The sequence below is a fragment of the Bubalus bubalis genome, chromosome 6, assembly GCF_019923935.1.
Source record: "Bubalus bubalis isolate 160015118507 breed Murrah chromosome 6, NDDB_SH_1, whole genome shotgun sequence".
Taxonomy (NCBI): Eukaryota; Metazoa; Chordata; class Mammalia; order Artiodactyla; family Bovidae; genus Bubalus; species Bubalus bubalis.
The window spans coordinates 109,093,317-109,117,483 of NC_059162.1; the positions used below are offsets into that span (position 1 = coordinate 109,093,317).

The 24,167-nt window shown below is 47.5% G+C and overlaps 1 protein-coding gene across 3 annotated transcripts in view; it reads left to right on the plus strand.

Annotated features, from left to right (window-relative positions):
* OSCP1 (organic solute carrier partner 1) overlaps positions 1 to 24,167 on the plus strand; it is a 30,813-nt gene continuing 6,646 nt past the window's right edge. Inside the window, exons 1-5 of one of the 3 annotated variants that reach the window (XM_044945246.2) lie at positions 1 to 239; positions 5,674 to 5,703; positions 10,772 to 10,926; positions 15,780 to 15,947; positions 16,486 to 16,566. In XM_044945246.2, the coding sequence (XP_044801181.1) occupies positions 128 to 239; positions 5,674 to 5,703; positions 10,772 to 10,926; positions 15,780 to 15,947; positions 16,486 to 16,566 (546 nt within the window). In that variant the 5' untranslated portion in view covers positions 1 to 127. The remainder of the gene's footprint in view (positions 240 to 5,673; positions 5,704 to 10,771; positions 10,927 to 15,779; positions 15,948 to 16,485; positions 16,567 to 24,167) is intronic. The other 2 variants (XM_044945244.2, XM_044945245.2) reach the window with 2 other exon arrangements.

Genomic DNA, 24,167 nt, shown 5'->3' on the forward strand with positions numbered 1-24,167 from the left:
ATTGGCCTTCTTTGCCGCCTGCCGCGTCGCCTAGCAACCGGGCTTCGGGGACGCGGCTGCGGGACCTCCAGGCCTCTGGCTACTAAACCTGGAGGTTCTGTACCAGACGCGCTGGTTTTCCGGCACCATGTCCATGCGGACGCTACCTCTGCTCTTCCTGAACTTGGGCGGGGAGATGCTTTACATCCTGGACCAGCGGCTGCGGGCCCAGAACATTCCCGGAGACAAGGCCCGCAAAGGTGAGAGGCTCCCGGCCCGCACAGCCAGCCCCGACCCCCTCAGCCAGACCTCTATAGACAAGCGCCTTTACAGATTGACCAACACCCCTGCACTCTGCGCTCTCATAGCCGGGGACCTCTTTCATAACCCACAGCCCCATCCAGGCAGAACCCCTCATCAGCACAGTCCCCAAAAGATCGTTTCACCACAGAGAGATTTAATACCCCCATTGAGTATTATGAGGGTACCTGACCTCCCCCCATTTACTCATCCCCTTAAACTGGAGATGGTTTCCCAATCTCTCTTGACAATTGATCCCTCCCAAATATGAGCGTCCCAGTGGTCCACCCCTGGTGGCACACTGCTAGTCGGAGCATCCTCTTTCCCCCCAGGGAACCTTCTGAGTCTCCATTCCTCTGTGCAGTATCCTCCTTCATAAACTGGAGGCCAGTCTTGCTAAGTTCAGAAGCTATTTCTAGAAAGGTGGGCATCTGAAATAACATGGATAAATAAGAAAATATAAGAAAGTTGTCTTTTCCCTTCACAATTGTTTGGAGAGAATGCAGTTGTGAAAATAATTATATGAGAGTTTCTAAAATGCAAAATCTACCTCCCATACACACCACATCTAACCATAGATAAATGGCCACCCAGAACTCTCTGCCACCTTTTTTCTCTCCTTTTTCCCCTCCTTCTCAACCAACAGCTGTTTTCACTAAGTTTCCTGGGATTAAGTATGAAGGAAATACTGTATTTGAAGATAGAGAAAGGAAAGTTGGTATAAAGGTAACTGACATCGCCGCTGATTCAAATATTTACTGTCTCCAGCAGTCTCCGTACGCTCAATTGATGTTCAGTGTACAAATACAGATGTTCACTGTTGTATCTGTGCAGTTGAGTCCAAGTCCATGCATAAAGAGAAAGACCTCCCTATAGCATACCCCCTCCATTAATTCTGTACGCTGCTGCCAGTGAGCATTCTAACATTTGAATCTGTCCATACACCTTGCTATTTAAAACCCTTTGTCAGCTTCCCACTGCTGTCTGGATGGAGGCCAAGTCGTTGGCAGGACATTTCAGGGACCTTCCTGATCTGACCCGCTGTCCACCTCTGCAGTCCCAGCTTCCACCGCTGCCTGCCTCCTGCTGTGTATCTTAATACCAAACTGCTTGTAGGTCTCCATTTAAAGCATGCTCACTCATGTTTCCATGCTGGTAATTCCCATTCTACCCCAACGCTCCCATTTCCATGCTAGTCACTTCCCTTCCATCCTACATTATTCAGCTTAAGAATCATCTCCTCATCTCCACATGGGAAACAGCCTGCACATACTCCCATACCAGATCTGTGCCCCGCCTCAACCTTATTGCTAGCCATATTATACTGAAATGGTCTGCATATGTGTCTGTCTCCCCAACGCGATTGTCTTATTCACCTTTGTACTCCAGTGCCTAGCATCCTGCCTGCAACTGAATAAACTAGTGCTCAGTAAATGTTTGTTGAACTACTGTTTGATATTACATTGCCGTTTTTCCTTCAAGAGGGTTCTGTTTTCCTTGGTGCTATGTTATGTGATTTCATATAGGCTTTTGGCATCAGTGAGCCGATAGGTAGTGCTTGGGCTAGTGGTCTGCAGTCTTGGAAGGCAGGATACATTAGCACTCCAGCTGTCTGGAGTCATACAGATATGGTTCCCAATTCCAGCTTTGGCATTTAACTAGTTGTATGACCTTGGAGTGTAAACTCTGTATGCCTGTTTCTTTCTCCATAGAAGGGGAATAATAAAATATACCTCACAGTGACATTGTAAAGATCGAATGAGGTGATGAACTTAACATGTTTAACACAATGAGTCGCAGGTGTGGTCTTTCAAGAGGCGGTCTGGGCAAGACCCTGTGATTATACTAGGGGACTGGCTTCCTTTGTGTTCAGGAGCTGCAGTCCTGGGTTTGCTAGAGACGGCCTCAGGGAGTTCCAGCCATCTTCCGTAATTCACGTTCACACACTTTCCCTCCACCATCGACTTGTGTCAGATGCCATTGAGGTGCTGGGCAGAGCCTCATGCAGCCCTTCTGTGCATCCTCCAGAGATAGGGCTTTTGATCAGTCTTTCCAGTAACAGATTCTTAACCTGGGGGATATGTCTTCCTGATGCAATAGCAACAAATACTTATTAAGCACTTAACCATGTACCATGGACTTCTCTGAACACCTTAATCCCCACAACTATCCTATCATGTAGGTAATACTATATCCCCGTTTTACAGATGGGGAAAGTGAGGTCCATTTGCCCAGGTTTACATAACTGGTAAGAAGGAAGGGTAATGGATTTGAACCCAGGTCATCAGGCTCTAGAGCTCATACTCTTCACCCACAACCTTCACGGCTGCTCTGTACTTCCACACTCCAGGGGACTACATCAGAATCTTTGTGGAGGGAATAGGGCGGGGAGGGAGTTGGAAGGTTGGGAGGGAGAGGCTTGAAAAAAAAATCCAGGATACCCACTGGTCTCATCAAAGAAATGACAGAAAGTAGTTGGTTGATGAGGACATGCAGAAAATAGAACGAGAAAACAGGGCAGAGATCCAAAGCAGTCAAATAGTCCTCACTGAAGCTCTGGATGGAAATCGTATTTCTTCTAGAAGTTTTCACTGTCTTACACAACTAATTGGTCTCCTGGAGCCCATCCCACTCCCTTAACTCCAGGGCCGATCTTGCAGTTTCTCCCCAGAAGGCAGCTCGCTCTAGTTTAGCCTTCAACAGAAAGGAAGTGCTCTCTCTGTGGGGCAACTTCTGACTGTTGCATACTGAATGAGGTCCCACGTTTAAGCAATTGCCAGAATAATAAAAAGTTGCCTTTGTCTCACTCCCGGAAGATCCCCTGGAGAAGGGAAAGGCTACCCACTCCAGTATTCTGCCCTGGAGAATTCCATCGACTGTATAGTCCATGGCGTTGCAAAGAGTCAGACACGACTGAGCAACTTTCACTCACTCACTCACTCTTACAAATACTCATAAGCAAAGCCCTCTTACCATTTGTTTGCCTTCCTCATTTGACAGAAGGGGAAACTAAGGCATGGGGCTATTAAGTGATTTTCCCAGGATATGCAGATCACAGAGTAGTACTGAGCAACTGAGTGCTGTGAGATACTATATTTATTTTTATAGTTCCCATTTAACAGGAAGCTCTGGATAAGCCTTGAGCCTACCTCTCCCACTCAAAATATAAGTAAAGTGAAATTGTCACAAACACGTCATCCTTCTTTACATTCCGGGATCCTCAGAAGGAAGAGGGCCAGGAGCACACACAGCTCGACAGCGACCTCTGCTGGAGCTGAACCACACTGCCTGCAGGAGTGCCTGGTAGCCCTGGGCATGTGTTCGCCGGCTCTTTTTTTTTGGTCAGCAGCAGGTAATCACTCTCCCTTAGGGTTGGTGAGCCCCTGGCACCCCCTCTGTTGCCAAACACACCTTCAAAAGGGTTGCAGCTCTATCTCTGTGAATTCCCACGAGCCTATCAGGGAAGACCACGTGTAAAATAAATGCCCTGAAATGACAGATGTGGACATTATGCCAAAGAAGCCAGCATCTGCTCAAAGAAGGCTAGAGTCGTGATGCTGCTTCCCCAGTGTTTTCTCTCCAGAACCCTGTAACTCTGTGGGAGAAAGATGGTGAATTTTCCCCGAGGAGTCTGACCCCGCAGTAGGAACCCTTTGTGGCTAGTCAGGACATGGCACTCGCTGTGCTTTCAGGAGGGTCTCTTAGGAGCTGTCGGCATTGCGTACTGAAGGCACATATATGCTGATTCAGAGAAGGCAATGCACCCCACTCCAGTACTCTTGCCTGGAAAATCCCATGGCCGGAGGAGCCTGGTGGGCTGCAGTCCATGGGGTCTCGAAGAGTTGGACATGACTGAGCGACTTCACTTTCACTTTTCACTTTCATGCATTGGAGAAGGAAATGGCAACCCACTCCAGTGTTCTTGCCTGGAGAATCCCAGGAACGGCGGAGCCTGGTGAGCTGCCGTCTATGGGGTCGCACAGAGTTGGGCACGACTGAAGCAACTTAGCAGCAGCAGCAGCATGCATGTTATAACCTCAGGAGTCACTTCTCAAACAATTTATTGCAAATGTTCCCAAAATACACCAAACTACAAAATGTTTTTAAAATGTGGTTGTGGGTAGAACTCTGTTTATCCATGAGTGGTTTTAGATTGAAATCTCTCCCAAAAAATCAAGGAAAGAAAAAAAAAGGCCCATCACGAGCCTTTATGGGTGGCGCCCAAAATTCTGAAGTAGAGAAAGCAGAACTAGGAGAGAAGTTGGATAAGTGTTTGATGTGTCTATTTCATCCCAACAATCCTACTGGGTGGGTGCAATTATGATCCCCATTTCACAGATGAAGAAACTGAGATTACACAAGCTGCTTGAAGTTATACAGCCAGTAAATACTAGAGCCAGGTCTCAGCCCATTAAAGGGTCATGATTCTCACAGATTTCTCTGCTGCTGCTAAGTCACGTCAGTCATGTCCGACTCTGTGCAACCCCATAGACGGCAGCCCACCAGGCTCCCCCGTCCCTGGGGTTCTCCAGGCAAGAACTCTGGAGTGGGTTGCCATTTCCTTCTCCAATGCTTGAAAGTGAAAGTGAAATCGCTCAGTCATGTCCGACTGTTCGCGACCCCATGGACTGCAGCCCCCCAGGCTCCTCTGTCCATGGGAGTTTCCAGGCAAGAGTCCTGGAGTGGGTCGCCAGTGCCTTCTGCCTAGCCAAGTACATTTTTCCTTATTTGGTCTCTTCTTGGTATTTCCCTGTCTACCTTTGTCCTCAGGAGCTTTCTGTACAGTGGTCCCATCATTATTTCCCTCTTTTTACATGGAAGTCATACCTCTCTGTATAAAAGATAAATCAGAAACAGTTTTTTTTTTCTGTTAATTTATATTTCTAGTTTTTTTTTTTTTTAATTTGAGTAGTTCTGTAAGTAGTGAGTAGTTTGAGTAGTTCTAGAAAGAGAACTCTTGCATTAATAAGAGAATCAGGTTGTAAAGAAAGAAAATTCTTTCTGTCCTGTTCTCAGGATTATTCTTCCTTGTGGAAGTTAGTGTTTTTAAAAGGCTTATTTTGAAAGATGTCTACTCTCAGAGCATTAAAGAGGATGGCTTCTTGAACCTTGCAAGGTAAACCCCAGGGTATTTCATCCTCCTGAGCTTCCTCTCCTCCTGGGCCACCCTCTATAAGATACAGCCTCCCTAGGGCTTTTTTGAAACTTGTTATTTATCCATCAGCCTTTAGAAAGCTTCAAATGGAAGGCAGAGTGTTTGCATTAAACATTAATCCAAACGTGAAAAATAAAGTTTCGTAAGCCAGATCGTTGGAATTGGTATTTTAAAAGCCTCGTTGAAAATAACATTCTTGCTTCATGAACTGGTGTTTTCTTTTTATATGCTTCGTGTAGATGAATGGACAGAGGTGGACAGAAAACGAGGTATGCTACCTTGGGGCTGCATGTCTTCAGTCTGCATCCGCAGGGTCACCCAGTCCTTCCTCAGTGGGGCTTAGAGTGGGACCACTCTAGACATTTCCAAGTAAAAGAATAGGCGTGAGTTTCTCTTTAGCTGAGATATTGGTTGTACAGTTGAATCTTTTAAATACAGCATGAAAGATGAAAACCAAGCAAATATTAGTCAGAGGACCATATTGCACCTGAGGCATCTGTCCCTTTTCACAGTTCCAAGCTTTGCGAGGACACCTGCGACATAAGCTGCATTTCCAGGTGGGCTGTCCTATTTAGTCATCCTTAAACAATTCTGTGATAGCATCATGTAGCCAAAGAGCTGTTGAGCACACAGAGATATCTGTTGAGCAACTGAGCAATGTGGAAGCATGTGGCTGCATGGCCGTCAGGCTTGAGCACAGAAGGCATGACACGCATGCACTGTGGTCTTATCACACCACATCTTCAGTTTCCCCTTCACCTACAACCAATAGCACACCTGAGAAAGCTGTTGAGTCCTCAGAAGAAAACCGTCGCCTTTCTCACCTTTAAATGTCATTATCTGACCCTGGGTATAGTCTATGCATGTCATCAGCCATCAGCCTCGATGTTTTAAGTGCTCTCTCCACACTGAGTATGCAGAGGAGATAACGTGTAATATTTAAGAGCACAGGCACTAGAATCAAACAGCCCTGCTCTCTTTTCAGCTCCACCCCCTGCTATGTGACCTTGGACTTTAACCTCTCGAAAACTCAGTTTTCTCCTTTGATACAATAGGGTGATACTTAAGCAAATGCTTTGTCCAGCCCACCCCCACTAGCCTTTTGTGCTTGTTTGCTCTCATTTCAGTTTCTTAAATTGGTTTATAATCTGATTAGGTTTGCCTTGGTTTTGAGAAACTTGAGTATTCTTAAATCTCTGTACTTTTCCTTTTCAAAGCCCTAGCAACTGGGGGTGAGGAGCGGGGTACCCTTCAAAATCATTCGATTATTTATTTATTTAAATAAGATAATGAATGGAAAGTTCTAAGCCCAAGACTTACAACATAATAAGGCTTCAAAACATGGTAACCACCCAGAAATAGTAGCTTCTCTTTTTTTACCCTTGGTTTCAAGTTGTGTATTCCCATAAACAATAAAATTTACAGAAGTACTAGTTAAAAACACAGTTGCTTTCATCAAGAGAATTACTTCATCAGGCCAGGCTTGAGGAAAACTCCAATCCAAGTGGTTGGTAAAGTTTTATAATATTTCACAACCATCTCTCACCACTTCTCAAGCAATTTTTGGCCCACCTCTTGATGCACTGCAGAATTTCAGGTGAAAAGTATGGATTTTGAAGACTTTTTGTGTAACTGAATCACTGGAATTTATCTTATATGTCCAAAAATAATAAGCAGAAACTGACTTCATAATCCAAACCCAGGATTAGAAGCCTGATACGTTAAGAACTCAGTTACTGACCCTTCCAGCGCACCCATGAAAAACCACCCCTCCACACACCTGGCTTTAGTCTCCTGATGAAATCTGGCTTCTAGCACATTCCTGCCTCATGCAATTATGCCGAGCTCATGTGAGTGCCAAAAACAAACACCAAGACTAACTTATAGATCAGGTTAAAACTTCCCAGAGGACTTCGCTGGTGGTCCAGTGGTTAAGAATCCACCTTGTAATGCAGGGGGTGTGGGTTCCATCCCCAGTCAGGGAACTAAGATCCCACGTGCCACAGAACTCAGCCCACATGCCTCAGCTACTGCGCCCGCCAAGTGCCACAACCGGGAGTCTGTGCACCACGATGAAAGACCCGGCATGCCGCAACTAAGATGGAGCCAAATAAAATAAATATTACTTTTTTAAAAAACTGCTGAGGTTTAGCATAAATACGGTGTGGGCTGCTACTGTTGGGCAAGGATGACATTCGCTTCCTCTCTGCCCACACCACCCCCCCCCCATGTCCGGCAGACAGTAGGCCCACATCAGCAAGTGCCAGCTGAAGCACACTGTGAGGTGTAAGCATGTTAGTTTGTGCCCCCATGCCCCTTCCAAAAAATTAAATCAAGGTGGGTGCCCTGGGTGCCAGGACCCAACTGCAAAACTGCCATCTCCCCTTGGGGGCATTTGTGTTCACTGCTCTGCCCATGGGGACAGAGCCTGCCATACTCTCTTCCCAGCAGGAGAACTTTCTGGAAGTTCTTATGCAAGAAGCCATGGTGATACAGAGCTTATTCACTTCCCAAAGAAAAGGCTTCACTTTGCTTTTTACTTTGCCAGAGTGGCTGACAAATTACCTTGGGGCTTTCTTTCTTTTAGAACTGGCTTATTTAGGTCTAAGCTATTTTCCTAGATCTTGCTAAAGGCTCAAAGACCCTAGAGACGTGACTCAGCACCTCAGTGAACGGGAGCTCTTTGTAATCATGAACATAATCAGAGCTGATGTGAGTCTTTAATGTGAGTTCTTCCTCTTTGGCACTCCTCCCTGGCCTCCATAAACCTATGGAAAATTCTTCGAATTCCCTCTTTTTTGAGGCCTTATATGTGGCTTTCTGTGTGTAGCTATTTCATGCAACTCTACATCTATATAGGCTGCAGTAAGAAAGATATCAGAAAGTCCAATTTATTGCAGACCCTTGCTTGTTTTGGAGAAGGAAATGGCAACCCACTCCAGTATTCTTGCCCAGAGAATCCCAGGGACAGAGGAGCCTGGTGGGCTGCTGTCCATAGGGTCGCACAGAGTCAGACACAACTGAAGCGACTAAACATGCATGCGTGCATTGGAGAAGGAAATGGCAACCCACTCCAGTACTCTTGCCTGGAGAATCCCAGGGACAGAGGAGCCTGGTGGGCTGCCGTCTATGGGGTTGCACAGAGCTGGACACGACTGAAGTGACTTAGTAGCAGCAACAGCAGCAGCAGCTTGCTTGTTTAGGTCGAAGGCCAAAGGCCATGCTTGAGGCAAACCCAGAAGGGTTCCTGGGTCTCCAGGCTGTGCACAGCAGGGAGAGGCTAGTGCACATTGAGTGCACACTGGCCTGGACTGAAACTGTCCCGTATGAGGATATCCTGTGTTGGCAATGGATCTTCTTCTTCCTCACTGAGGGGATGGGATCTAGAGTAAAATACAGAAGTCAAGTGTGAGTCCAGTACTTCTGAAAGCAGTCACACTCACTCAGTTTGTTCTTTCGTGTCAGGGTGGGAGTGGGGAGAGGGGGTGTTTCCCTCCCCACCTTGCTCTATAACCCTTCCATTTAAGATTTAAGTACAGCTAGCCCTCAGCTCCCCACTTCTCCCCAAAACTGCTCTTTGAGATGCTTTAAAATGCTGGCCTGAGCCCTCAGGGTACTTCTGTCGGTTACTTACATGTAGAAAGAGCGTCTGAAACCATGAGCTTGCTTCGCTCTCTAAGATACAAGGCTGGCCATGGGTCACCCGCTGTGCCCTGTGTGGCAAGAGGAGAGATCTGTCTCTTTCAGCAGTAATCACTCATGCGATTTTGTGTCATTATTTTAAGTACCCAGTTTTCTTTCAGATTTTAATTACTATGAATGTATAATCTCAGCATCCATATACAGTCACCTTTAGGCAGGAATATATCTGGATTAATTAAGAATAATCTGCATTCAACCATATCTGTTTCTTTTCTTGTACCAAATGGTTTTCCTAGCCCTCAAATGATGTTATTTGAGTACCACAAAATATCTAAATGAATGAGTGAATGAAGACCTAGAATTAGAGATACTTAGCTTCCCTGTTAGCTCAGCTGGTAAAGAATCCGCTTGTAATGCAGGAAACCCCAGCTCAATTCCTGGGTCAGGAAGATCCCCTGGAGAAGGGATAGGCTTCACTTTTCACTTTCATGCATTGGAGAAAGAAATGGCAACCTATTCCAGTGTTCTTGCCTGGAGAGTCCCAGGGACAGGGGAGCCTGGTGGGCTGCCGTCTATGGGGTCGCACAGAGTCAAACACGACTGAAGTGACTTAGCAGCACCCACTCCAATATTCTTGCCTGGAGAGAACCCACATGGACAGAGGAGCCTTGCAGGCTACAGTCCATGGGGTTGCAAAGAGCTGGACACAACTGAAGCAACTAAGCACACTAGGACCTTTTATTCTCGCCACCGGGAAATTTTCCATCTGAACAACAGTATGGGACATATCACTACCGTATGATGTCAATATTATAGAGCATATAGAGAAATTAAGACATCCTTAAATGGTGTTATGGAGAAGGAAGTGGCAACCCACTCCAGTACTCTTGCTTGGAAAATGCCACGGACAGAGGAGCCTGGTAGGCTGCAGTCCACAGGGTCGCGAAGAGTTGAAGAGTCAGGCACGACTAAGTGACTTCACTTTCACTTTTCACTTTCATGCACTGGAGGAGGAAGTGGCAACCCACTCCAGTGTTCTTGCCTGGAGAATCCCAGGGACGGGGGAGCCTGGTAGGCTGCCGTCTATGGGGTTGCACAGAGTCGGACGCGACTGAAGTGACTTAGCAGCAGCAGCAGCAAATGGTGTTAATCTGAAGTACACATCTTGTAGAAACACTAGAAGAAATTTTAATCTCTAACCAGTGGGTAGGCCCCATGTCTGTTTTTGTAAACTGTTTTGAAGAAGAAAAAAAAAAAAAAGTCAATTACCATTATAGGTCCCATTTTATAAAATTTAAAGTAAAAATGGTATAGACTTGCTAAACAAACAGAAAAAGTGATGTTGTTTCTCATTTTGAGGTGGATATCTAATCTGCAATGCTAATAGAAGTCTTTTTTAAAGAAAGAATAAACATGTTCTCTATCATCAAGTGAAACGTTGTGTGTGAAGGTGGTTTGAACCACAACACACTGCCACATGTATGTTTGCCCTCCGATGGGCTCAGAAGGCACTCTGGACCCTGCTTTCCACTGGGACACACGTGGGGTTTCTCCCCAAGAAGCAGGTCTCCAAGCACACTGCATCCCCATACCACAGAGGCCCTGCCCCTCCACTCCATCTGCACACAGGGAGCATTTCCTGAGTAAAGCTTCCACCAATGCTTTGCTCACCTGCATCCTCTCTTGTCTCTACAGTTATGAATGACATCATTTCAACCATGTTCAATCAAAAGTTCATGGACGAATTGTTCAAACCCCAAGAGCTCTACTCCAAGAAGGCCCTGAGGACCGTCTACGACCGCCTGGCTCACGCCTCGATCATGAGACTGAACCAGGCCAGCATGGATAAGGTAAGCAGCTGCCTCCATCCCCAGGGCTGCGTTTCTTATGGATTACCACAGACTGGAGTCCAAGGAGATGATGTGTGCAGCGGTGCGTGGCAAAAGACAGGCACATGTGACCATGGCTTATTCTTGAGTTTCAAGTTGGGAAGGACCCCAGAAGTCATCCGCACCAACCCGTCTGTTCAGTTCAGTTCAGTCTCTCAGCCATGTTCAACTCTTTGTGACCCCATGGACTGCAGCACACCAGGCTTCCCTGTCCATCACCAACTCCTGGAGCTTGCTCAAACTCATGTCCATCAAGTTGGTGATGCCATCCAACCATCTCATCCTCTGTTGTCCCCTTCTCCTCCAGCCTTCAACCTTTCCAAGCATCAGGGTCTTTTCCAATGAGTCAGTTCTTCACATCAGGTGGCCAAATACTGGAGCTTCAAAGCCCTCTGTAGTTTATTAAGCCATTATATCACCCACAGAGAGCGCGGGTCTACATGTCCACGTTTAGATTGTGAGGGACAGGGAGGCCTGACATGCTGCAGTCCATGGGGTCACAAAGAGCCAGACTCGACTGCGTGAACACCACCAATCCAATCCAAGCACCCAGCCCTGCTTAATTCTGCTTCCTTCTTAACAGATCTCAGCCCTGCAAGCCAGGCATTTTTTAAAGAGCAAATTCAAAACCACTCAGTCTCTACTTCTAATGTAAACATATCTGTTTCTTTGTGGAACAATTTTTTAGGGTACTGATTTTAAAAGGAATAATTCCAAATAAATAATGTCAGAGAACAGATAGATCTCCTGTTCTTCAGAATTCCAGACACTTTATATACATGCCCTGCCCTCAGGGAGAGAGCAGAACTCCCCACTCCTTGAATGTGGCTGCGCTTGGTGACTTCCTTCCAAGGAAGACAGTATGCAAAGCGGGGGAGGGGAACAACTAACTTCTCAGTGGAGAAACATGGCAAATATTACCTCAACCAGCTGGTAACATCAGCAGTGATAAGCCATGTGGCCGTACCCTGGTATGACAAGATGAGAATAACACTTTGCCTCTGTGATCTTCCTCCCCAAAACCCACAACCCCAGGCTGATCATGAAGAAAAACAGCAGACAAATACCATTCAGAGGTCATGTTAAAAAAATACCTGACCTGTCATCGAAACTGTCAAGGCCACCAAAAACAAGGAAAACTAGAGAAACTGTCACAGCCAAGAGGAGCCTAAGGAGCCATGATGACTTAAATAGAATGTGGGAAATGGAACTGAAATAGGACATTAGGAGAAACTAATCTGAATAACAAGGCTTCCCTGATAGCTCAATTGGTAAAGAATGCACGTGCAATGCAGGAGACCCCGCTTGATTCCTGGGTCAGGGCAATCCCCTGGAAAAGGGATAGGCTACCCACTCCAGTATTCTTGGGCTTCCCTTGTGGCTCAGCTGGTAAAGAATCTTCCTGCAATGCAAAATAATGTTAATAAGAATCCCTTTTCAAGTCCCTTTATTATGTGAATTTCTATAAATCGTGAGGACTGACAGTGGGTGCCAGGTGTGCAAAAAGCAACACTGTCTCAGTGCTGGCACCTGGAAACCTCAGGGAGACAGACTGCCTTCAACTGTGCCCTCTTCAGTTCAGTTCAGTCACTCAATCGTGTCTGACTCTTTGCGACCCCATGAATCGCAGCATGCCAGGCCTCCCTGTCCATCACCAACTCAGACACACGTCCATCGAGTCAGTGATGCCATCCAGCCATCTCATCCTCTGTTGTCCCCTTCTCCTCCTGCCCCTAATCCCTCCCAGCATCAGAGACTTTTCCAATGAGTCAACTCTTCACGTGAGGTGGCCAAAGTACTGGAGTTTCAGCTTCAGCATCATTCCCTCCAAAGAAATCCCAGAGCTGATCTCCTTGCTGTCCAAGGGACTTTCAAGAGTCTTCTCCAACACCACAATTCAAAAGCATCAATTCTTTGGCGCTCAGCCTTCTTCACAGTCCAACTCTCACATCCATACACGACCACTGGAAAAACCATAGCCTTGACTAGATGGACCTTTGTTGGCAAAGTAATGTCTCTGCTTTTGAATATGCTATCTAGGTTGGTCACAACTTTTCTTCCAAGGAGTAAGCATCGCCCTCTTGCCTCCTGCCAATTACCTTTAGAAAGTTACTTTAGCTCCCTGAGCCTCCATCTTCTTATCTATAAAATGGGGATAATAAAAGCTACTTCATTAGTTAGAGGGAGGATTAAGTGAGAAACATACATAATGACAGAAGAAAGATAAATGTTCAGTAAATGTTCAGTATCTTCTCCTCTCTGCTTGTTCATCTCCCTCTGCCTTTAAGAAAGTTTAGGTTTCCATTGAGATATGACACAGGATTTAGAAACAAAAAACCTGGGTTCGAGTCCTAGTTCTACCAATGGCATGCATGCTAAGTCGCTTCAGTCGTGTCCGACTCTGTGCAACCCCATGGACAGCAGCCCACCAGGCTCCTCTGTCCACGGGATTCTCCAGGCAAGAGTAATGGAGTAGGTTGCCAGTTCCTTCTCCACTACCAATGGCTGTGAGACTCAATTCACTGAATAACTCTGAACTTTGATTTCTTCATCTTATACCTGTTTTTATACTTTATTCCTAGCACAGTGTCCTGTACACAACAGGTACTTAATGTTTGATGATGATGGCTGAGAGTCTCAAATCTACGTCTCTAGTATTAGACAAGCCTGCTCACGCATGCACACACACACGCACACACACACACAAACCGAGACAGCTCCTGCTGTATGTCGCTTTCTCTTTTTTTAATTTTATTATTGGATATAATTGCTTTACAATGTTGTGTTAGTTTCTTCTGTACAACAAAGTGAAGCAGCATATGTTTACATACATCTCCTCCCTTTTGAGCCTCTCTCCCGCCCCGCCACCCCACCCCTCTATGTAGGCAGGCACTTTCTAAGTGAAATGTCTAGCTGCATGTTGGAGAAAGGAGATCATGGAGAGGGTTCTAGCAAGTGCTTCAGGATCCGACTGTCTTTAGTTTCAAATCTTACCCTGCTACTTTTTACCAGCCATGTGAAATTAGGCACGTTTCTTCATTTTTAAACTTGGTATAATACCTACCTCGGTATTCTTGCCTGGAGAATCCCATGGACAGAGGAGCCTAGCAGGCTGTGGTCTATAGGGTCACAAAGAGTCGGACACGACTGAGCGACTGAACTGAACTGAACACACACGTAGAGTTCTTGTGAAATTAAATGGGATTAGTTGAGGTCATGCACATCCGTGTGCTCCGCAAAGCACTCGGGTGGTTTAACTTTCAGTCCTGCCTCAGACATGTCCGTACCTTCTCTCCCAAACTTGCCTCCAGCAGCAGCGTCATGTAGCATCATGCATCTCGCAGGCACCACGTTGAAAATGCTGTGGTCATTTTGGACAGCCCTCATCTTCGTCCCCCAGATCCAATCAGGCAGTCAATGTGTACTAACAAACAGCTTTTCTCCTGAGTGTCAGAGTCTCTTCTTTCCCCTGCCTCATCTTTCCCCACCATCTTCCTTCCAGGCCTTCCATCCGGGTTTCTCCAACAAAATTTATTTCTTTCATATGATCATGTTATTGCCACCCTCCTAGGAGCCAGGCACCAGCTGACTGCCCTCACTCCAGCCTCTCCCTTTTCGCACATCTCATCATGGCCAGACTCACTAATCTTGTTTAATTACCACTTTTATGACATTAGCGCAGAAAATTTCAGTAGCCCCCTAATTCCTACCACATCTAGTCTAAATTATTTTGTGCGTCTTTCAAAAACGTTTAATATTCTAACCTTGCCATAATTATCCAACTTTATTTCCCACCACCCCCAACACAAACCATCCCCTCCAGTCAGGCTGTTCTACTCTTTCTCCCAGGAAAGCAGCACACCCATGGCTTGCCTCCGGACCCTCAAGCATACTGTTCCCTACCACCCGAATGCCTTTTTCCTCCCTTACCCAGTTGGAACCCTGCCTCAAGTCTGAAGCAGGCCCACTTCTTCCACAAAGCCCATCGTGACCACTGTGGTCCTCTCCAGTGTCACCTCTGATCTTCATGAATGGTCATACCATTCGTGGAGCTTGTTGATGTCCCATTAAGTTCCATTATTCATTTAATACAGTCATAGAACCTCAGTCTTACCACTTTGACATGTGTTTTCTCATTTACACCTCTCAGCAGTTCTGCAACGTTGAGGAATTAGGGCATACTTTTTACACATGAGAAAACTCAGGCTCAGAGAGGCAAAGAGACTTGGCCAGGGCCATCCAACAAACCTGAGCTTCCCAGGTGGCTCAGTAGATAAAGAATCTGCAATGGAGGAGATGCAGGTTCGATCCTTGGGTCAGGACGATCCCCTGGAGTAGGAAAGGGCAACAACCCACTCCAGTATTCTTGCCTGGAAAATCCCTTGGACCGGGGAGCCTGGCCGGCTACAGTCCACACCAGGGGTCGCAGAGAATCGGACACAGCTGAGCGCAGCAGGGCAGCAGCACATCCACATCTACAGCAAGGAGGGCTCGAACGGGGGCTTTTATTCTCCAAGCCCAGCACCCAGTCCCGGGCCCCACCGCTGCCCGTATTGTTTCATATGCATTCCATCAGCACCACGCGCAAGCTGACCGGACACCCTGGTTTGCCCAGGAATGTCCCGATTCACTGCTCTTGCCCCAGCTTGTTACCGCCACCCCCTTTCGCTCTCATCAGTGTCTTGGTTTGCATGATGTGGTCACTGAGCTGCATGGTAAGCGCTGAATTGTTTCCGGTACTGAATCACTGTTGGACGTTCTGAGGCCTGCCTTTATATAAGGTCCGTTTCTTTTGTTCACATGTGGGTTGGCAGCTCTATGACCTGATGACGATGGCTTTCAAGTATCAAGTGTTGCTGTGTCCTCGTCCCAAGGATGTGCTGCTGGTCACTTTGAATCACTTAGATGCCATCAAGGGACTCATCCAAGATTCCCCAACCATCCTTCATCAAGTGGACAAGACGTTCCGGCAGCTGACTGACGTAAGCGGGCTGTCCGTGCACCTCCTCTCAGCCCCCAGTACTCGTTCCCATTCCCCTGTTAAGGACAGGCAGGTTCTATGACAAAGGAAACAAGAAAGGGAATGACCCAGCCGGCCACTGTCCCAGAAAGTTCTACAATCCACAGGAATCCATTTTGGTAACACAAGAGATGTTGTCATCTTATACCCTCTCACTGGGGCCTTCATACCCAGGAAAGCAGCGGCACAGAACATTGCAGTTCTTGCCTAACTTTTCTGAAGGGAGTCGGTAGTAGATGTTCTGTGGAATCTTGGGGAACGGGAGAGGCAGAATGTGCCCCGCTCGGTGTGCTGTGGTGGGGTTTGCCCCTTGGATGGATGGGGGGTGGGGTTGGGTGTGGGTGGTATTCCCCTCCTGCCCCTCCACCCCACCCTGCAGCTGAGTCTTCTCCTTGCCCTCTGGCTCCCTCTCTGGGCACCCACCACCCCCTGCTCCCCCCACCACAGTCTCCCATCTCACTTCTGAAAGCAGAATGCCTGTTTCTGCTTTGCCTGCGCAGATATACGGGGGCCTCTCTGCAGGGGAGTTCCAGCTGATCCGACAGACACTCCTCATCTTCTTCCAGGACCTGCACATCCGGGTGAGTGAGTGGGTGACCTGGGATTGCCCTGCGCTGCCGTCCTCGAGAGACAGGGTGCAAGTCGTCAGGGCAGACCAAGACTGGGATTCCGCCCCATTAGCACATCCTCGGTGTTTGCTTCCATGATGATCAACTGTCTGATGATAAATCTCAGCGGGTTTTCAAGGGACCAAGCAGGACAGTGATGCCACCATTCCCTCCCAGTTACCTTCTGTACGTTTCTTTAAAATATGGCTTCTTCCCTTGCTTCTCCAGGCTCCCAGTCTGATCTCAATTCCAAAACCTTTTCCCGAGCCTTTATTGCCTTGACTTGTCCAGCATCTGAGCTGTCAGGAGGCGGCCCTCTTGCTCCATGGAACAGTCCCCATCTCGGCCGTCCCTAACCTCTCCCATCTCTCCGTCTTTCAGTCCTTGCTCCCCTCCTTCTGTCTCCAAGCCTTTCCCCTTCTGGCTTTACCCACCCCCTGCTCTTGAATCACTTTCCCCCCCACTTTGGCTGCCAACTAACTCCTCTATCTTTGGTGACTCCTACTTCTAACCTCTGCACCCCCCTTACCCCAGCCCTGCATCAAGATCCATATCTCCACCTGCTTCTAAAAAGTTCCCCCAGTGCCCACAGCCTCATGTGTGCAGCTAAACGAGTCTCCAGAATTCAAGTCCTACCTAACCTCCTGGTTTCTTTTGAGAGGACCACCATTCCCTCAGTCATTTGGCTCAGCCCCATACCATCACACCTTTGGTTTCCCTTCTCTGATCTTCATCTGATTGTGTCTGCAGCCCATCAAGTCTGCCTCTTCAACGTCCATGCCCTCCTGTCCACTCCGGTCGCTTAGCTCAGGCCTTCATACTTTTTCTTGGCCCTTGCCTCGCAGTTGACCCAACCACCTCCTCTCACACCTGCTCCAGACAATTCTACACTCCAAGTTTGAAAACCCACATTCCTGAGCTTCTGACTTTGGGGCCTGTCTCTCTTGGCCAGGACTTTGTTCCTTCCTGTAATTTAGCACATTGATATGGGAAAGACACCCACAGTGAGCCAGGCACTAGAGTCAGGCACTCCCATTTGAATCCCAGCTCCAGCACAGCTCCGTGACCTTGGGCAGATTACTTCCCTGAGGCTTTAGTTTCACCATCTAAAGTAACAGTGAAAGTGAAGTCGCTCAGTCGTGTCCGACTCTTTGCGACCCCATGGACTGTAGCCTATCAGGCTCCTCTGTCCATGGGATTTTCCAGGCAATAGTACTGGAGTGGATTGCCATTTCCTTCTCCAGGGGATCTTCCTGACCCAGGGATCGAACCCGGGTCTCCCACAAAATTGTGGAAATGATAATACCTGATTTAGAGTTTGTCAGGGGGATTAAGTAAAGCATCACATGTAACATATGTATTTGCATATATATATGTTTGAGTGAACTCTGGGAGTTGGTGATAGACAGGAAGGCCTGGCGTGCTGCAATTCATGGGGTCGCAAAGAGTCGGACACAACTGAGCGACTGACCTGAACTGATGTGTATATATATATATACACTACCAAGTGCTTCTGGCAGGAGGGACAGGACCCTGGTCGTGGTGGTTGCCTCCTGGGGGTGGGGAAGTGCGTGGAGGACAGGGATGCAAAAGAGACCTACTTTCCCTTGTATACTCTTTGGACTTTTTTTTTTTTTTTTTTGGCCACATTGTGAAGCTTACAGGATCTTAGTTTCCCCAACCGGGGATCAAACCCATGCCCCCTGCAGTGGAAGCACAGTGTCCTAACCAGTGGACCAGCAGGGAAGTCCCGCTCTTTGGACTTTTTGAATTTTGTACATGTTCATGTGTAACATATTCACAAACAGAAATACTTTTTTTTAAAAAGAGAAATAGGGACCACTGCAGAGGGTGCAGGTTCAATTCCAGATCGGGGAACTAAGATCCCCCATGCTGCACAGTATGGCCAGAAAATAATAATAATATTAAATCCAAAAAAAAAGGAAATAAATAAAATATACTTAGAACCTCGTTATTTCCCTCCTATGAACAGGGAAAGATAAATAGATGACAATGCCAAGGCCAATTTTATTTTTAACCCTCATGAATAATTTCATTTGCTATGGATGGAGCAATAATAACATCGATGTAAATCAAGATCTCTAATAGTCATCAATTGAAATTAAAAATGTGAAAGTACAAATAAGATTAAGTTTTACATTACTTTAAAATATTGAAAACCCTGCTGTCAAGCCTGTGCATATTTGGACAATATTTTATGGATCATTGTAATATAAGCAGCCATATTGATTTCTCAGTTCTGGCAAGATGAAATTCATTATGATGAGAAGACTCCTAATAATAAGTCTATAACAAAATCATTAAAACATATTAAACCACAAACTACATTAAGCTTTAATTGCTAAATGGGCAGGCAATAAAACATCAGAATGTTCATCAAGAGAAATAGGAATCACATATCCTGACATTACTCAGCCACTGGTCTGTAACATCTGGCTGCTTTTCCAAATCTGGCCTTTAATGGTATTTCTGCTCAGCTGCTCTTTATGATTGCCTATACAGATTTTCTCTGTGTTCAAAACAATCTTGGTAGTTTTTAGATTGTTTAGCAAAACCAACCAACTAAATCAAGAAAACACAGCTCTGACCTAACACTCCCTTGCTCATTGTTTAACCAAAGCAAATACAAGACTCCACATCCTAACGTCCAGAGCTTTCTGTGATATCACAAAACAACCTGACTGGGACTGTCCTGGCAGTCCAGTGACCAATACTCTGCACTCCCAATGCAGGGGGCCCAGGTTCCGTCCTCAGGGAGCTAGATCCTGCACGCCACAGCGGAACATCCTATGTGCCACAGCTAAGACCCAGAGCAGCCAAATAAATGATAAATAAAGATTTTAAAAACAAAAGCAGCCTGAAGCGGCCTTAGTATGGTCCACGCCCTGACCTGTGCCCTGGGCCCAAGGGGCTGCACAGAGACTGATTCCATGTGGAATCAGAGCAGTTATGTGCAGGCATCTCAAGTCCCAACCCCGTCAGCCCTCCGGAGTGCCTTCAGAGTTGCCTCCTACAGGGTAGACCCTCCGGTCACCCACCCTCTCCCGAATGACCCTCCGCGTGCGTGCATCTTCTATCATGGACTTTCCTCCTGTGCTTCCACTGTTCCAGTTGGCAAACATCACTCCATCTTCACCTCTTCACAGCCTGGTCCTCACATCTCCACTCCATTATCCACTCCACTTGGAAACACTGCATTCCTGGAAAACTAGTCGGTCTAACAAATATGTACCGAGTGCCTGCTCCACTCCAGGTCATTTTCGGTCCTGAGATATAGAAGTGAACAAGGCAGAGGCCCTTCCCTGAGAAGGCTCCATGCCAGTAGGAAGAGACCACGAGGACACGTTAAGTTGTGTTCCAGTTCTGATAATTCTCAGGAAGATGGCCTTATAAGGTCAAGTTATAGGAGGGAACTGGGATGGGATGTTGCTTCCGACCAGCTCTGTCCAACAGAGCTTCCTGTCATGATGGAAATGTTCTGTATCCGTGCTGTCCACTGAGAGAGCCACTAGCCCCATAGGGCTGTTGGGTACTTGAAACATGGCTCATCAGACAGAGAAACTGAGCTGTTGATTTAATCTAAATTTAAATAGTCACACTTGGCTAATAGCTACCTTACTGGACAGTATATCCTTAGATGGTAGAGGCAAGGACAGCCTTTCTGAGGACAGACATTTCATCTGAGAGTGTAACTAACAAAGATCTCAGGGAAGAGCTTCTAGCCTGAAGGGACAGCGAGTTCAAAGACCATTAAGTGGGAAAAGCACGAAACGCCCCATGGACAGAGAGAAAGGCTGTGTGAACAGAGCATGTCTAGGCGGGGGCAGTACTCAAATAAAGTTAACCACCTAGGTAGCATGAGTGCTTGCTGAGCAGAAGAGACGCCAGTCATGAATAAACTGGTTCTTACCTACCAGGTGACTTAGCTTTAGATTCTAGTAAGGACTTTATCCTAAGAGTAAAGAAAAGATCTGGGGGATTTTAAGATGAATTGGTAACATGATCTGACTTGGATCTGGAAAATGAACTAAAAGAGGTAGGCCAGCAGTTACAAAATCTAGGTAAAAAAATGAGATCCAGGTAAAAAACGAAAGCACTTGGACTAGGTGTTTGCTCTGGAGATCATGAAAAATATTCACATACTCACCTTCAGGGCAGGGTCAATAAGATTTACTCAGAGATTGGATGTGGGGAATGAGGGAAAGAGGAATGAAGAACAGCTCCTAGGTTGCTGGTGCCATTTTCTGAGTTGGGGAAGGACGGAAGGGAAGGATATTTGAGTAGAAAAAGTCGTTCTGTTTACCCTCGATTTGCTCTCTGAGTAGCAGAGTCAAGCAGGTAGCTGGATGTCTAAACCCGGAGCTCAGAGGGGAGAGGCAAGCCGGAGGTGTGACGTGGGCATCCTAGCATGCAGCAGAGAGGCGTATGCAAAGTCTTCTCTCCACCTGAAGGTGGCCGGTCATTTCCTTCATCCACAGGCAGGCTGCAAGAAGCAGGATCGGCATTCTACCAGCTTCCCCCTCCCTTTCGGATCATTATTTTCCCGCCTACACAAACTCAGCCCTCCTCTTGTAAGGCCAGACCAGCAACCATCACACCGTCCAAAGCCCCACACTCAGCCCTCACTGTTGAAACCAACTGTGAAGTCACTCACCCACATTCCCCAAGCATTTACATCCCTGGCTCACTTCCTCCCGGCCACCTGAATCCCGCCATCATGCTGGGGAGTGTGGGCACTCATGGAGCATTCAGCACGCCAGCCCCGCAGCTCCGCAACCTTCATTCCCTCTTTCCATAGGAAACACATGTCCTGCCCTCAGGACCTCCTCAGAGAAGGGAACGTGCACTAAGTGCCTTACGGATGTTTGGTTCTGACCCAGAAAAGAGAGGTCACTGTGGGGCATGGCCACCTCTACCTAAGAGCATCAGGGCGTCTGCACAGAGGATCCGAGAGCTTTAAAAGAAAGAGGTTTTCCCCAGGATCATGGGAAAACAAGAGGAGAGGTTAAGAGGACACCACCTTGTAAAGCACCTTCAGGTGACCACCCGGCGTGACCGGCAGTGCAGGGGCCAGAAGGCTGCCTCAGGCTCGAGGAGGAGCGTGGCTGCAGAGAGGAGCATGGGCCAGCTGGACATCGTCGGGCAGGCGGCTAAGCCAGTGAAGCAGGAGAGGAACACGGTCAGAGAGGAGTTGAGAAGAGTCTCTTTAGCAGCAGAGTGGAGGACAGATCCAGCACAGATGAGAGCAGAGGCAGGGAGGCTCTGCAGTCCCCAGGCTAGAGGTGATGAAGGTCCGTGCTAGGGAGCAGGGCAGAGAGGAGGGGCCGGACACAGAAATGATCACTGGGTGAGCAGGGCCTGGCCACTGAATAGCCATAGGAAGGTGGTGGGCGGGGGACTCAGATTGCTGACGTGGTGACCTGGTGGTGTCATTCAGGGGGATCAGGTTAGGGAAGACAGATGGAGCCCTGTTCTGAGCAGGGTGAATTGGAGGTGCTTCCCGTGGATCCGTGGACATATTTAATAGGCAATGGGATTAGACGGGTCAGATGCCCAGGAAAGAAGACTGAGTGGAGGCTCCAGATCTGGGAGCCGTCAGCACTGAGGTGAACAGTGGTGTATGGGAAGAGAGGAGATCACCTTGGAATAAAAAGGGTGGAGTGAGAGGAACAGGGCACAGGAGAGTCACAGCTAAGCTGAGTGTCAGCAGAGGGGCTGGGCAAGCAGGCAGACCAAACAATCCCCTCCAGCCGAGGGCAGATCTTCAGGTCAAACCCAGACACACGCTTGACTAAATTTGTACATTTCTGGTCTATGACATAGTCACCCCTGTTAGAATTAACTAACCAGAAAGTCCAAAACAGGCATAAAGTCTCACTTCTCTCAGAATTTTCTTTCTCCTTGCCTGTATTCATATCCCGTGGTCACAGAATCTCAAGGTTAAAATGTCCTTAAAGCCAAACCCTCCAACCAAACCAGTATACACACTTCCCCCAAAACATGCCTTTTTGCCCACCCATTGTGGCTCAGCTGGTGAAGAATCCACCTGCAGTGCGGGAGACCTGGGTTCCATCCCTGGGTTGGGAAGATCCCCTGGAGAAGGGAAAGGCTACCCCACTCCAGTATTCTGGCCTGGAGAATTCCATGGACTGTAGAGTCCATGGGGTCACAAAGAGTCAGACACGACTGAGTGACTTGCACTTTCACTTTGTGTTTCTGAAGTGTCTTCACACCCAGCCTCCCCAGGCCCAGCTCCACACCCACAGTGGCCCCTGCCCACCCGCTCTGCCTGTGGTCACTCTCCTCAGTGGGCTCCTTTGCGTGTGCAGCATACCACTCTTGACAGTGTCATCGTTTCTGCACTCTATGCTGTGTCCTGCGTCCAATCAGACTGTGATACTGAGACTGTTAGCTACCTCTCATCGGGCACTTATGTATCAGGCTCTGTGGAAAGGACTTCTTGTTCATTACCTGATTTAGTGGTCAACTAACCCATTGCATAGGTTCTGTTACTATCCTCAGATGACCAAAGAGAAAGGCAGCGTAACTTACCAAAAAACTCAGAGCCAAGGAGAGGCCCAGCTGAGCTGTGCGCCTGGACAGTGTAACGTCGGCAGGCCACGCTGCCAGCATACAAATCCTCACCACTTTGCACTTTCGCTGCCTTGCGTGCAACAGATGCTTATTCTTGGCAATGTTACTGATATGATCTTGTGGAATTTTAGAGTTTGAAGGAACCTTCAAGTTTATCTCACTTTACAGATGAGGAAGAAACTGATTTTTTTTTTTTTTTTTTTTTGGCCATGCTGTACAACTTGTGGGATCTCAGTTCCCCAACCAGAGACTGAACCCAGGCCCCCTGCAGTGAAAGCACCCAGTCTTAACCACTGGACTGCTAGGAAACTCCCCAATAAAACTGATTGACTGCTACAATCTTGATGGGATTTAATTCAACCAAGACCTCAATACAAGAGTGCATGAAGCAAGGAAGAGAAATAAGCATAGTGTGGGGTTTTGACTTATGTAGTAGACTTTCAGACTCTGCCCGCTGGACCCACCCGGCCGGCCCCTCCTCACCAGTCCAGCACGTGGCTGAGAGCTTGCAGTCAGAAACACAAGGGTGTGAATCCTCAGCTCTGCCCCTTATGAGCTGGTAGGCCTGGAGGGAGTGTCTTAACCTCTGAGGAGATAATGAGGGTCTTAACAGCTCTAGCCTCAGAGCTATATAGAGAGTTTACAAGGAACCAAGGAATGGACATGGAATCTGGAGTCATCCTCTGAATCCTTCTGGGCAAGTCGCTTCACTCTGTGAACCCCAACCTCCTCATCGTGAAGGCAGGGGTCGCGCTACCCATGGGCTTCCCTGGTAGCTCAGCTGGTAAAGAGCCCGCCTGCAATGCAGGAGACCCCGGTTCGATCCCTGGGTTGGGAAGATCCCCTGGAGGGGGGCATGGCAACCCACTCCAGAATTCTACCCTGGAGAATCCCCATAAACAGAGGAGCCTGGCGGGCTGCAGTCCCTGGGGACACATGAGTTGGACACGACTGAGCGA